Source organism: Anomaloglossus baeobatrachus, chromosome 12 (genome assembly GCF_048569485.1).
Source record: "Anomaloglossus baeobatrachus isolate aAnoBae1 chromosome 12, aAnoBae1.hap1, whole genome shotgun sequence".
Lineage (NCBI taxonomy): Eukaryota > Metazoa > Chordata > Amphibia > Anura > Aromobatidae > Anomaloglossus > Anomaloglossus baeobatrachus.
Genome location: NC_134364.1, coordinates 82,837,271 through 82,851,234, shown reverse-complemented (window position 1 = coordinate 82,851,234; position 13,964 = coordinate 82,837,271). Strand labels below are relative to the sequence as shown.

Here is a 13,964-nt window from a genome sequence, read left to right as displayed (position 1 = left end):
AATGAGGTATACTGGTGCAAGAGACCACATAAATCAGAACATGATCACACGGACACATTACACATAAATAATAGATCATGTCAAACCCTCAAGGCACCATTTGAGGATGGTCTGTACTAACATGCCTGTTTAAGTAAGGAAAATGGACATATAATTTGTAGGGTAATTGCTCAGTAGGAGGAAATGTAAATGTCATTACATAATTGACTCCCATTAGCTGTAACAAAGACACTAGATGGGTTATCCAACTCCGGAAAAAATACACATGCAGTACAAGACTCCGATCTTCCCCAGCAGCCTTTCTAGACCCCTTCACAGCGATCAGTGATGGGCAGACACACATTACATTAGATATTTACTTACATGATCACTTGCTGCAATGCCCAGTGCCAAGTTCACTGTTAGAGGGAAATGGCAGAAGAACAAGACACATTAGATACATTATAGGAACATACACAGAGCTATACACCAACATTTTAAAAAAGGAGAAAGTTGTCAAATTTCAGCAGTATTGGTCCCTCAGTTCTTATTTATGGGGTCTTCTGACTGTTTCCTGATGCAAGATGTTAAGACCCCCTTACAGAATAGATTAAAAGGTAAACAGAGCCCATTGACTTCAGCCGATCATCTAAATTGTATGCGGTATAGGGTATGCTGGCCTGGTCTATTGGTCCTTCAGAAGATAAGGCCCTAGAAGAGGTGGCTGCATACGGCTTCTCCATGTTGATATTAACCGCACTTGGTCAGTCAGGTTTATGATGGAGTCAGTTAGTTTTTGACTTACAGCCGCGTCAAGTGTATGTCAACTAGAATCTAAGGGGTAACGTTTCTGCAAGGTCAGCTAAAAGAAGTCTGCTCTGTTTAAGGTCAAAAGAAGAATGCTCCTCTGCATCTCTCACGCTGCATGGAGATGTGCTCAAAGTTCCTTCTTTTCTTATGTTATTAATTAATAAAGGGTTTAGAAGACTACTTTAGTGGAGATGGGAAACATTCTTATTTTTGGCAACTAAAAAATAAAGGGTTTGTCCAGAAATTTGATACTGATGACCAAACCATGGTCATCAATATCAGACAAGTGAAGGTGTGAGACTCGGCACCCTCACTGATCAGCTCCCATTTACTGGGTGGCCTCAATGTACTGCTCGGACAATATGTAGTACTATATATTCCCAGCAACAGCCGCTGAAAGTGAAATGTATGGCCAAATGGACATTCCCTCATAGTGATCTGTCTATCATACCTGCAGTGGTGGATTTGCCCACACCTCCTTTGCCAGACGCAACCACCAAGACATGCTTTACACCATGAATGGGCTTCAGCTTTGGCAAACCACGTGCCATCATCTCGGCCTGTCTGCTCTTCAACTTTTCTTCACTAGATCCAGCTGCCTTAAAGAGAAAATGTACAAATTACTCATAAATCTTGTGGCTCATAAAGGTTTACAACCTGTTTGATTATAAGGCAGAGAAGTGTTAGATCATTAAAAGGGTTGTCCGGTTTTAGAAAATTACAGTCCCTCTGGTGCAACAACTGCTTTACTCCCCTCCCCGGGTCCAGCGTTGACTCTCTGCCGCTGATCCTGGTGTCTGCGATTGTTGACACTGAAGCTGAACATTGGGGAATTGTCAGCAAATCACTCAGGAGGCCTCAATAGATAGAAGGCAGCATGGAGATCAAGAGCCTGGATGCCGACATCACTTTTGCATCTAGCAGTGGTCCATAACCCGAAGCTGTATTCTGCTAGTGGGGGCCGCACCGAGAGGTGGGGATCTGCCCATTGTGTAGGGACCGTTGTCATCACATATTTTTAATTGTAAAATGTTGGAGAATTAACACAGGAGATCATGCAGGAGAGCAAAAAAAAAATGGACAGTTTTAACCTCTACCTGCTGAGGCCAATATACCTTTTTGGGCTTTTAATTTTCCTAAACTTCTTCCAAGAGACCTAACTTTTTTATTTTTACATTGACAGCCATATTGTGTTGTGAGCGTCAAGCTGCAGATTAAAATGACAACACTAATGGTTCCCTACAATGTACTAAAAAAAGTAAAAAAAAAAAAAAAACAACAATATACAACCCCTGGCAAAAATTATGGCCTCAACTAGCTCTGAGGATGTTCATTCAGTTATTTACTTTTGTTGGAAAAAAAAGCAGATCACAGACGGCACAAAACTAAAGTCATTTCAAATGGAAACTTTCTGTCTTTAAGAAAAACTAAACAAAAATCCTGAAAACATAATGTGCAGCCAGTAAAAGTTACTTTTCAGGACCAAACAGGGGGAAAAGTTATGGAATCACTCAATTATGAGGAAACAAAATATGGAATCATGAAAAACAAACAAACAAAATAACCCTCCAATACATCACTAGTATTTTGTTGCACCACCTCTGGCTTTTATAACAGCTTGCAGTCTCTGAGGCATGGAATGAGTGACAAACAGTACTCTTTATCGATCTGGCTCCAACTTTCTCTGATTGCTGTTGCAGATCAGCTTTGCAGGTTGGAGCCTTGTCATGGACCATTTTCTTCAACTTCCACCAAAGATTTTCAATTGGATTGAGATCCGGACTATTTGCAGGCCATATAAGGATAAGGCTGCACATCAAACTTAGATAATAGTATAATGCCTCAAGCATATGGAAAAATATTGGAAAATACAATGAAAAATGCTACTTGCTAACTTGAACATGTGAATAATGAATTGCATACCTGCCATGAATATTAGGAAAAAGGAGATATTTAGCAATCGCATTGATCAATGTAACTGAGCCCCAAAACCTCGTCAAGGTATATCTCTATATTGGGGTCCCTAGCTCTATGACCCTAACTGTGTGTCATCTCATTGCAATTAAAAACTTTTTTTTTTCTGAATGTGAACACAGCTCCGCCCCTTTCGGCCATGTTTTTTCCATCTCCTATATAAGAAAGTCCTTGGTTACCCCTCTCCACCCACAGCAGTTTTTAATTGCAATGAGATGACACACAGTTAGGGTCACAGAGCTAGGGACCCCAATATAGAGATATACCTTGACGAGGTTTTGGGGCTCAGTTACATTGATCAATGCAATTGCTAAATATCTCCTTTTTCCTAATATTCATGGCAGGTATGCAATTCATTATTCACATGTTCAAGTTAGCAAGTAGCATTTTTCATTGTATTTTCCAATATTTTTCCATATGCTTGAGGCATTATACTATTATCTAAGTTTGATGTGCAGCCTTATCCTTATATAGTATGTATTTTTTGGCTTGCACTCATAATATATATATTAGTGCTCACTTCAGTTATCCTATTCAGTTATTTGCAGGCCATGACATTGACCTTATGCGTCTTCTTTCAAGGAATGTTTTCACAGTTTTTGCTCTATGGCAGGATGCATTATCATCTTGATAAATTATTTCATCATCCCCAAACATCCTTTCAATTGATGAAATAAGAAAAGTGTCCAAAATTTCAATGTAAACTTGGGCATTTATTGAAGATATAATGACAGCCATCTCCCCAGTGCCTTTACCTGACATGCAGCCTCATATCAATGATTCTGGAAATGTACATGTTTTCTTCAGGCAGTCATCTTTTTATTGTTTAGCTTTTCTGTATGTAAATCCCATTTCCTTTAGGTGGTGTCTTACAGTTCGGTCACAGACATTGACTCCAGTTTCCTCCCATTTGTTTTGTTGTGCATTTCCTGTTTTGGAGACATATTGCTTTAAGTTTCCTGTCTTGACGCTTTGATGTCTTCCTTGGTCTACGAGTATGTTTGCCTTTAACAACCTTCCCATGTTGTTTGTATTTTGTCCAGATTTTAGACACAGCTGACTGTGAACAACCAACATCTTTTGCAACATTGCGTGATGATTTACCCTCTTAAGAGTTTGATAATCCTCTTCTTTGTTTCAATTGACATCTCTCGTGTTGGAGCCATGATTCATGTCAGTCCACTTGGTGCAACAGCTCTCCAATGTGTGATCACTCCTTTTTAGATGCAGACTAACGAGCAGATCTTATTTGATGTAGGTGTTAGTTTTGGGAATGGAAATTTACAGGGTGATTCCATAATTTTTTTCTCATAATTGAGTGATTCCATAATTTTTCCCAGTTTGGTCTTGAAAAGTAACTGTTACTGGCTAGCACATTATGTTTTCATGATTTTTTTAGTGTTTCTTAAAGCCAGAAAGTTGCCATTTGAAATGACTTTAGTTTTATGCCGTCTGTGATCTGCTTTTTTTTTTAAACAAAAGTAAACAACTAAATGAACATCCTCAGAGCCAGGGGAGGCCAACATTTTTGCCAGGGGTTGTAGTACAATGATGAAAAACAAACAATGCCAAGATTATTTTTTACAGAATTCATTGTGCAGTAAAAATCACTGATCATACGAGTCTTCAGGTCAGTACGATCACAGCGATACAAACAGGTGTTTTTAACTTCTATTTGCGTTGAAAAAAAAATATTTATTTTTATTGTCACCATTTGTGAGACCTGAAACGTCTTTATTTTTCCATCGTTGGCGCTCTATGAGAGCTTGATATTTTGGATGTCAAGCTGACATTTTTATTGCTACCACTATGAATTAGGTATGATTTTTTTTTTTTATTCAATTTTTGTTTTCTTTTATTTTGATACTATTTTGATGTTTTCTTTTAAGAAAAGGTAGGGGCATCCAGAAAATTGCAACTCTGACCTTTCAGGGATTATTTGCATTATGAGTTAAACAATTTCATATTTTTATAGAATGGACTATATGAACTTCCCAAACACTGTAAGTATTTATTTCTTTATTTTTAGACTGTCAAAAGATGTTGGGGTGATCTGAATTTTAATATTGTCTCACAGGGATCTTATTCTATGCCTTGCAGTTACACATTATTGCTGCATATAGGGAGACTGACGGTATCCTACCAAGCCTTGCCTGTGGCCGGCCTTCAAAGCAGGACCGACATGTCAGCAAGCCATCGGCACGGCACAATCACAAAGTGAAATTGCTTCAAGGCAAAAACAAGATAATATAGAATAAATATCAGAAAGCCATAAAATGTCCCCTATTGTCAGCAATGGGAAAACCACATCAGCCAATGACTCAAAAACAGTGTCAACATTGACAAATTTCAACCGGATACCAGTGAAGACATCCGTGATGATGAACCTTAATCTGTGTGAGAACGCGGCAGGTCAAACTGCAGAAACAGAGGTTCAGCCTTCCCCAATGTCAGAAATCTGTGTCATACACACTCCTCAACACTGAAATTGCAACACCAAGAAGGAAAAAAAGAGAATTTTGTTACTTACCGTAAATTCTTTTTCTTGTAGTTCCGTCATGGGAGACCCAGACCATGGGGTGTATAGCTACTGCCTCCGGAGGACACACAAAGTACTACACTCAAAACGTGTAGCTCCTCCCTCCTAGCATATACACCCCCTGCTAGCCAGTCCTAGCCAGTTTAGTGCAAAAGCTGAAGGAGGACATCCACCCACAAGAAGAGACAGAGTAAAACCCGGAAGAACCGGAACCTCTGTCTACAACAACAACAGCCGGTGAAGACACACGGAACAAGAAACCTGCCAACAGGCAATAGGGAGAGTGCTGGGTCTCCCATGACGGAACTACAAGAAAAAGAATTTACGGTAAGTAACAAAATTCTCTTTTTCTTTATCGTTCCTATGGGAGACCCAGACCATGGGACGTTCCAAAGCAGTCCATGGGTGGGAATAAACAGACAACTGAGAAGCAGGCGAAACCTAACTTCACAAATGGGCGACAGACGCCTGAAAGATGCGTCTGCCCAAGCCCGCGTCTGCCAAAGCATGAGCATGCCTTGGGTAGTGCTTCGAAAAAGTATGCAGACTAATCCAAGCTGCAGTCTGACAGACCTACTGAGCCGTAGCCTGGTGCCTGAAAGCCCAAAAGGCACCGACAGGTCTGATCAAGTGTGACCTGATCCCCGGCGGGGAAGGCACTTGAGTACACTGGTAGGCCTCGGAAATGGCCGACCTAATCCAACGAACCAGGGTCGGCTTAGAAGCCGAGAGACCGCTACGCTGAGTAGCGGTCAGCACCAGAGAGAGGTGCACCGCCTAATAACGGCGGTGCGAGACACATAGATCCGGAGCGCCCGCACCAGATCCAGGATATGCAACGCTTCCTCAAAGCGATGAACAGGAGCCAGACAAAAGGAAGGCAGGAAAATTGCCCCGGATAAGGTGGAAGCAGTAACCACCTTAGGGAAAAAGTCCGAAGTCGGACGGAGACCACCTCGTCTTGATGCAAAAGACAAAAAAAGGGGGTGACTCCGAAGAGAGTGCAGCCAGAACTTTCTGGCGGGAAATTATGGCCACTAGAAAGACTACTTTCTGTGAAAGATGAAACAAAGAAACCTCCCTAAGAGGCGCAAAGGGGGGTTTCCGGGAACCGTGAGGACCGGATTAAGGTCCCGGGGCTCCATAGGCCGCCGGAAAGGCGGAATGATGTGAGATGCGCCCTTGAAGGAGCGCACCGGAGCCAGCCGGACGATACGCCGCTGGCACACACTGACAGAGCCGAGACCTGTCCCTTAATGAGGGATAGTCCTAGCTGTAGACCGGACTGTGGAAGGGACAGGAGGGTCGGCAAGGCCAAAGGACACTTTGGAGCTCGAGTCATAGTGGAGATGACTTCAGGAAGGATACCAGAAGTCGTCAAGATCCAGGACTCAAGAGCTACGCCGTCAATCTGAAAGTCCAGAATTCTGGCGGAAAAAACGGACCTTTTGAGAAAAGGTCTGGACGGTCCGGAAGATGCCATGGCAACCCAACGGACAGAAGGAGCAGGACAGGGTACCAAGCCTGCCTGGGTCAGTCTGGAGTATGAGAATGACCCGACGGCCCTCTTTACTGATCTTGCGCAGGACTCTGGACAAGAGCTAGAGGGTGAATACGTAAAAGAGACGAAACTGGGACCAAACATGAACCAGTGCGTCTGCCGCAAAACCTGAGGATCGTGGACCACGGTTGGACAGCTGAAATAGTCTGCCTCGCAGTTTTCACATCTAGGATGTGGGCTGCGGATACGGTGGACTAGGAGTCCCTCGTCCACTGAAGAATGCGTTGAGCCGCCAACAATGCCAGGCGGCTGAGTGTCCCGCCCTGGAAGTTGATGTAGGAAAACGCTGTCACGTTGTCCGACTGGACTCGAATGTGCCTAGCCGCCAACAGATGGTGAAAGGCTTAGAGAGCTAGAAATACAGCTCTGATTTCCAGCACATTGATCCAGAGGGCTGATTCGGACAGAGTCCAAGCGCCCTGCGCTCCACGGTGGAGATATACTGCTCCCAAGGCGGATAGACTAGCATCCTGGTGAGGATCACCCGGGACGGGGCCAGGAAGGAGCGTCCCTGAGACAGAGTGGCCGAAGCCACCACTGAAACGAGCCCCTGGTCAGTGGCGAAGACACTACCCCGTGGAAGGAGGAACTTCGCTTGTACAGCGGAAAACATCCAGTCTCAGAGGACGCAGGAGAAACTGGGCAAGGAATCGCTTCCATTGACGCCACCATCTGACCAGCACCTGTATTCGGTGTCTGATAGAACGACGTCGACCGTCAGCGGAGGGACTACTGTTCGACTAAGAGCAGCTTCACAAGTGCCGACAGAGTCTCGAATTGCGTCTCTGGGAACCTCTGGTTCGAAGTCAGAGTGGACTTGGACAGAATGACAAGCCACCCGAATTGGTTAGAGTGGCGAGAGTGAGCGAAGCACTCTGCTAAGAGTCTGCACTGGATGAAGCCCCGACAAGAAGACCGTCCAGGGCAAAAGATCACTGCCAATCCCTAGGGGTGCAGGACCCTAATCACAGCTGCCCCAATGAGAATACTCGAGGGGCCGTGGCTAACCCCAAGGGAAGAGCCATGAATTGGACTACTCCGATTACAAAATGTAGCCAACGCTGGTGTGAAACTGCGATTGACACCTGCAGATAGGCATCTCTGATGCCGATGGCTGCTAGGGAATCTCCTTGGGTTCTTGATTGATCCGGTGAAAAACACACGGAACAAGACCGAGACTCCATGCGAAAACGCCACACCTGACCATGCTTGAAAAGCTAAAGATCCAGGTCGGAAGGCACCGCCCTCTTAGGGGATAGATTTAAGCAAAAATCTCAGAACCGTTCCCAGTCGGGAACCAGTACAATTACTCCATTGGCCTGCAAGAAATGCCACGGCCTGTGAGAAGGCGGCGGCCTTGGAGCCGGGGGGAGTTGACAGAAAAAATCTGTTTGGCGGGTGGATAGAAATCCATCCTGTAGCCATGGGAGATATAATCCCGCCCCCACTGAACGGAGACGTGTGAAAACCATACGTCGCCAAGTGGAGAGAGCCTGCCACCGACCAAGGAGGTTGTTGGCGTGGCTAGATAGCTCGGAGGAAGCTGACTCAGTGGCAGCATCTCCTGCGGTCTTTGAAGACGCAGCGTCGAGCGCCATTTGGGTCTATGAACCTAGGCCGAGCTAGAGGACGAGGCCGAGGGCTTAAGAACAATCAGATGGAGGAACGGAAACAACCGAAACCTCAACTGATTCCTGCCCTGGACAGGTTCCCTGGTTTAGGTTTGTGGCAAGGAAGAACTCTCCCCGCCAAGAGCTTCCTTAATTTCATCCAGTTGGTTCCGAAGAGACTGGTCCCACAAAAGGGAGCCCAGCAAGGAACTTCTATAGAGGCATCTGCCCTCCATTTCCGAAGCCACAGGAGCCTGCGGATAGCGAGGAAAGTAGCCAAGGCCACCGCCGTGCGGAGTCCAGCATGGCAGACATGGCATAGGATGAAAAGACTATAGTCTGGAAGTTCATGCAACCGTTTCGGGCATAGAGTCCCTGTGAGGGAATGCATCTCCTCTAGAGAAGCAGAGAAGGCTACAAAAAAAACGCACTGCTGTAAAGCTGAGGAGAACGAAGCTCCTGCCGCCCCCATACAGATTTGGCCAGAAGGACAACCGGGCGGACCGCAAAACCTTAAGTGAGGAGCCATCAGCCACTGACATAACGGTCCGGGCTGAGCCACCTGAGGTGAATGAGCCCACTTCTTGACCACCATTGGTGGACAGGGAAAAAACAGTCCTCAGAATCACGCTTCCTGGGAAGCGACTGTCAGAGCGGACCCTGGGCTTGGTCACAGTGGCCTGAAAACTGGAGTGGTTAAGGAACACACATTGTGTTCTTCTAGGCAAGGTAACTCCGGCGGATTGAGGTCCAGTACAAAATTAATGTACCGTGGGATCCTTATGGAGGTGCCGTCAGCCACTGATACAACTATCCGGGCTGAAAGTCTAGACACCGGAGGGACCACCCTTGGCGAATGAGCTCACTCCTTGACCACCTCTGATGGGAGGGGGAAACAGGCAGCAAAACCCCGCTTTGGGGTCTGACAGGACAGGCTGTGGGCTTGGACACAGTGGGCTGAAAACTGGAGTGGTTAAGGAACACACTCCTTGTCCTGTTAAAGGTATACTGATGCCTTTCTGCCAGCGGGGAATACTCCCCTGATACAGGCGGATGGAGGTCCAGTACAAGTATAATGGACGCAATCCAATCATTAGCATCTGCGTCACCTACGGACGGATCAATGGTACATAAAGTAGCGTCCGAGCCCCTGGGAGAGACATCCTCCTCGTCCAGTGAGTCAGCTCGTAATCAGAGCTGCAGGACGGGGAGGACAGGGGACCCTGCGTCTCCCTGTCAGGAGGATGGGGTCTGAGACCAGAAGGAGAGTCCTCTGTGAGCCTTGCTGAGCGAGCTGTAGCAGAAACGCCCTGAGAAGGGGGCTGCATGCTCAGCAGATGCCGGGACAGCCGACCCCTGGAAATAGGACTCCAGCCAAACCAGGGGTCAGCCACTGAAGCCGGAGCAGCTGGAGGGACCACTAATGAGCCTCCAAGCTGAGGGGCCACAGTGGTTATGAGCTCGGTACAGCCGTACGAGACTACCTGTAGTGGATAATAAAAACAGCCTGCAGCCTCGTTCTGTAAGACATGCTGCAGAGGTGGGGGCTCTGTTCTAGAATGGCCCCCAGCATATATAAACATAAAATAAGCAGCTGCACAAACCGGAGGTTGTGGCTGCCAGATCGTTTAAACAGACATGTCTGTGCCCCCAGTCCCTCAGCCCAGGCCCCCACTTGTCACAATGTGGAATCTCTGTGCCTATGCAGGCACAGAGAACGCTGAGAAAATGGCGACCGGAGCGAGGAGAGGGGGCGGGGCCTACTCTGAGAGCGGCAAATGAGGTAACCAGGGGAGGGAATCCTTCCTCAGTGAGGAGTGTCCCTTCCCTATGCTGCGCAGCCGTTGGGCGGAGCCACACTGTCCCTCTGCCTGACTGACAAGCAGAGACAGTGGAAACCGAAACTAGGCCTCAGGCGAAGCCGGGGCCTAGAGTAAAACATGCGGCCGGCGTGCAGGCACCATCGGCGCGGTTCTCCAGTGAAAACTGGAGAACCGGCCGGAAACGTTAACACAAAACATAAAACACACTCCCCCAATAAATAAATATAAAGGACCCCTGGAAAGACCACTTTCTGTGGTAATAACGTCTCATATACTTAGCTTGTGAGACGCAGGTTGCCAGGTCCCTGGGGGGTGATAGCTCCGTCCAGCAGGATCCTGAAAAAAGGGCTGCGGATGGAGACCGGTCTCCTGCAAAGCAGTGAGAACCGTGTTGGCTCCCACTGCAAGCCAGAGCCCCAGCATGGGATGGTGAAGGAGCGCGGCATGAGAAGGCTCCAGCCTTGGAAAATCAACCTTAACAGCACCGCCGACACAGTGGGGTGAGAAGGGACATGCCGGGAGTCCAGCTGGACCCGCTTTTCTTCCAAATCTTTGATCCAGAAGGAAAAATCAAAAATCAAAATCAGAGAATGCATTGTGTGTGACCTCCTGAAACACAAAGCATTGAAACTGGCTAGGACTGGCTAGCAGGGGGTGTATATGCTAGGAGGGAGGAGCTACACGTTTTGAGTGTAGTATTTTGTGTGTCCTCCGGAGGCAGTAGCTATACACCCCATGGTCTGGGTCTCCCATAGGAACAATAAAGAAAGTGGAATTACGAAACTCACAGGACGGATACACACGTTACTGAGAAGCAAATAATGAAAACATTTTCAAATGATCTTGACTTATTTAGGATCGAGTATGAGTGCCAGAAATCCAAACACTTACATCCTTGGCTGCCATGAGGTTATTAATGGAGACGATAAGCCTCCATTGCAGAAGCCTACATGGACTAAATGTGTTGTTATATGGAGAGAAGGTATGCACACCAGTGACTATGTAAGGGGAATATATGAAAAGCAGAAACTGCTGTGTGAATACTGACTTGAAAAATCCAATAGCTATATGTATGAATGAAAATAAGAAAAATATGCTTTTCATATATTCCCCTCACATAGTCACTGGTGTGCATACCTTCTCTCCATATAGTGTAGATTTTTTAGGTTTTTGCACCCAGTTCAGACTCAGAATGGAGTTCCAGACGTATTTCCTGATTGATTTGTAGTCTTTCGTTTGTGATCCCACCCCACTCACACCTATTACCAGTCCACATTATACGCATAAATAGCCTGGGTCTCAGCTTCCCATACACGGTAAGTTTTTTAACTGCATGAGAGGACACACACAAGCTAGGGACCCCAACGTAGAGAAATACTTTGGCGTAGTGTTGGGGCTCTATTGCATTGATCAATTCAGTAGCTAAATTTCTCTTTATTCATATATTCATGGCAATAATGCAGGTTCCATTTTCATTCTTACATATAGCTATTGGATTTTTCAAGTCAGTATTCACACAGCAGTTTCTGCTTTTCATATATTCCCTAGTCACTGGTGTGCATACCTTCTTTCCATATAGTGTAGATTTTTTAGGTTTTTGCACGCAGTTCAGACTCAGAATGGAGTTCCAGACGTTATTTCTTGATTTAAATGTGTTGTTATGGCTGCAGCGTCTCCTGACTTGTCTCCCATTGAACACAAATGGGAAGCGTTATGCCGGCGTTACATGGTACGATATATCATGCGATATGTCAGCGGGGTCACAGATTTTGTGACGCAAATCCGGCATCGTTTGACATATCGCACCGTGTGACACCTCCGAACAACTGTGAACGAGCAAAAATACTCACCTTATCGTTGCTCGTTGACACGTCGTTCATTTTCAAAATGTCGGTCCTCCTTCTGTGCTCCGGTTGTTCAATGTTCCCAAGGCAACACACGTCGCTCCGTGTGACACCCCGGGAACGACGAACACAGCTTACCTGTGTCCCGCCGGCAATGCTGAAGGAAGAAGGTGGGCGGGATGTTACGTCCCGCTCATCTCCGCCCCTCCTCTTCTATTGGGCGGTCGCTGAGTGACGTCGCTGTGACGCCGAAAGTCCCTCCCCCTTCAGGAAGAGGATGTTTGCCGCCCACAGCGAGGTCATGCGGGAGGTAAGTATGTGTGACGGGGATTAACGACTTTGTGCGCCACGGGCAACTAATTGCCCGTGATGCACAAACGATGGGGGCGGGTGCGATCGCACGATAGATCATCCCGTGTGATGCCGGCATTAGTCGGTAATTGAAAAGGGAGCTGTCAGCAGCGAATCTTAAAGATTTGCGCAAGTACATTCAGAGAGGCAGGACATTCATCAGACAACGACGAATAACCTTACTGTAAGTGCGGGGATTTCTGCATCTGGCATTCAAGACATCAAGATGTTTCGAAAATGCTGTTTCCATTATTTAACCCCCTCAGCCCCGGGGCACTTTCCGTTTTTGTTTTTTGCTCCCCTTCTTCCGAGAGCCGTAACTTTTTTATTTTTCCGTCAATCTTGCCATATGAGGGTTTGTTTTTTGCGGGACGAGTTATACTTTTAAATGAAACCATAAGTTTTACCATATGGTGTACTGGAAAACAGCAAAAAAATTCAAAGTGTGGAAAAACTGCAAAAAAAAGTGTGATGGCACAATAGTTTTTGGGATGTTTTATTCATGGTGTTCACTAAATGGTAAAACTGATGTATCTATGTGATGCCTCAGGTCGGTGCGAGTTTGTAGACACTAAACATGTATAGGTTTACTTGTATCTAAGGGGTTAAAAGAAAATCACAAGTTTGTCCAATAAAAGTGGCGCACGTTTTGCGCCATTTTCCGAAACACGTAGCGTTCTCATTTTTTGGGATCTATGGCTCAGTGACGGCTTATTTTTTGCGTCTCGAGCTATCGTTTCTAATGGTACCATTTTTGCGCAGATGCTACGTTTTGATCGCCTGTTATTGCATTTTGCGTAAAACTTGCGGTGACCAAAAAACGTAATTTTGGCGTTTGGATTTTTTTTGCCACTACGCCGTTTACCAATCAGAATAATTGATTTTATATTTTGATAGATCGGGCATTTCTGAATGCGGCGATACCAAATATGTGTATATTTATTTATTTTTTAACCCTTTAATTTTCAATGGGGGGAAAGGGGGGTGATTTGAACTTTTAGGTTTTTTTTTTTTTTTATTTTTTAAAACTTTTTTTACTTTTTTTTTTTTATTTTACTAGTCCCCCTAGGGGGCTATAGCGATCAGCAATCCGATCGCTCTTATCTACCGTATCTGCTGATCACAGCTATACAGCTGTAAACAGCAGATTCAGTCACTTTGTGTTTCTCTCTGCTCGCGGCCGAGGGAAAACGAAAGTTAAACTTCGTAGCTGCAGGCGTTATCACATGACCCTGTGCTACGATGGCAACCACCCAAAGTCACATGATCACGCACGTGACTTCCGGTGGGGGCAGCGGTAAGTAAAAAACATGGCCGCGCGCATATAGATCTTGCTGCCAGACTTTGGCAGCGAGATTTAAGGGGTTAATGGCCGCGGGTGGAAGTGATTCCACCCGCGGCTAGCAGGCACACATGTCAGCTGTTGAAAACAGCTGATATGTGTGCCAACCGCCGCCGCCTGCCCGCGGCAGG

General features: G+C 46.0%; 1 protein-coding gene across 2 annotated transcripts in view; it reads right to left on the bottom strand.

Annotated features, from left to right (window-relative positions):
* Positions 1 to 13,964, bottom strand: part of NUBPL (NUBP iron-sulfur cluster assembly factor, mitochondrial) — a 65,045-nt gene that overhangs the window by 47,685 nt on the left and 3,396 nt on the right. Inside the window, exons 2-3 of one of the 2 annotated variants that reach the window (XM_075331238.1) lie at positions 1,241 to 1,388; positions 364 to 398 (exon numbers count right to left, since the gene is read on the bottom strand). In XM_075331238.1, the coding sequence (XP_075187353.1) occupies positions 364 to 398; positions 1,241 to 1,388 (183 nt within the window). The remainder of the gene's footprint in view (positions 1 to 363; positions 399 to 1,240; positions 1,389 to 13,964) is intronic. The other variant, XM_075331239.1, reaches the window with a different exon arrangement.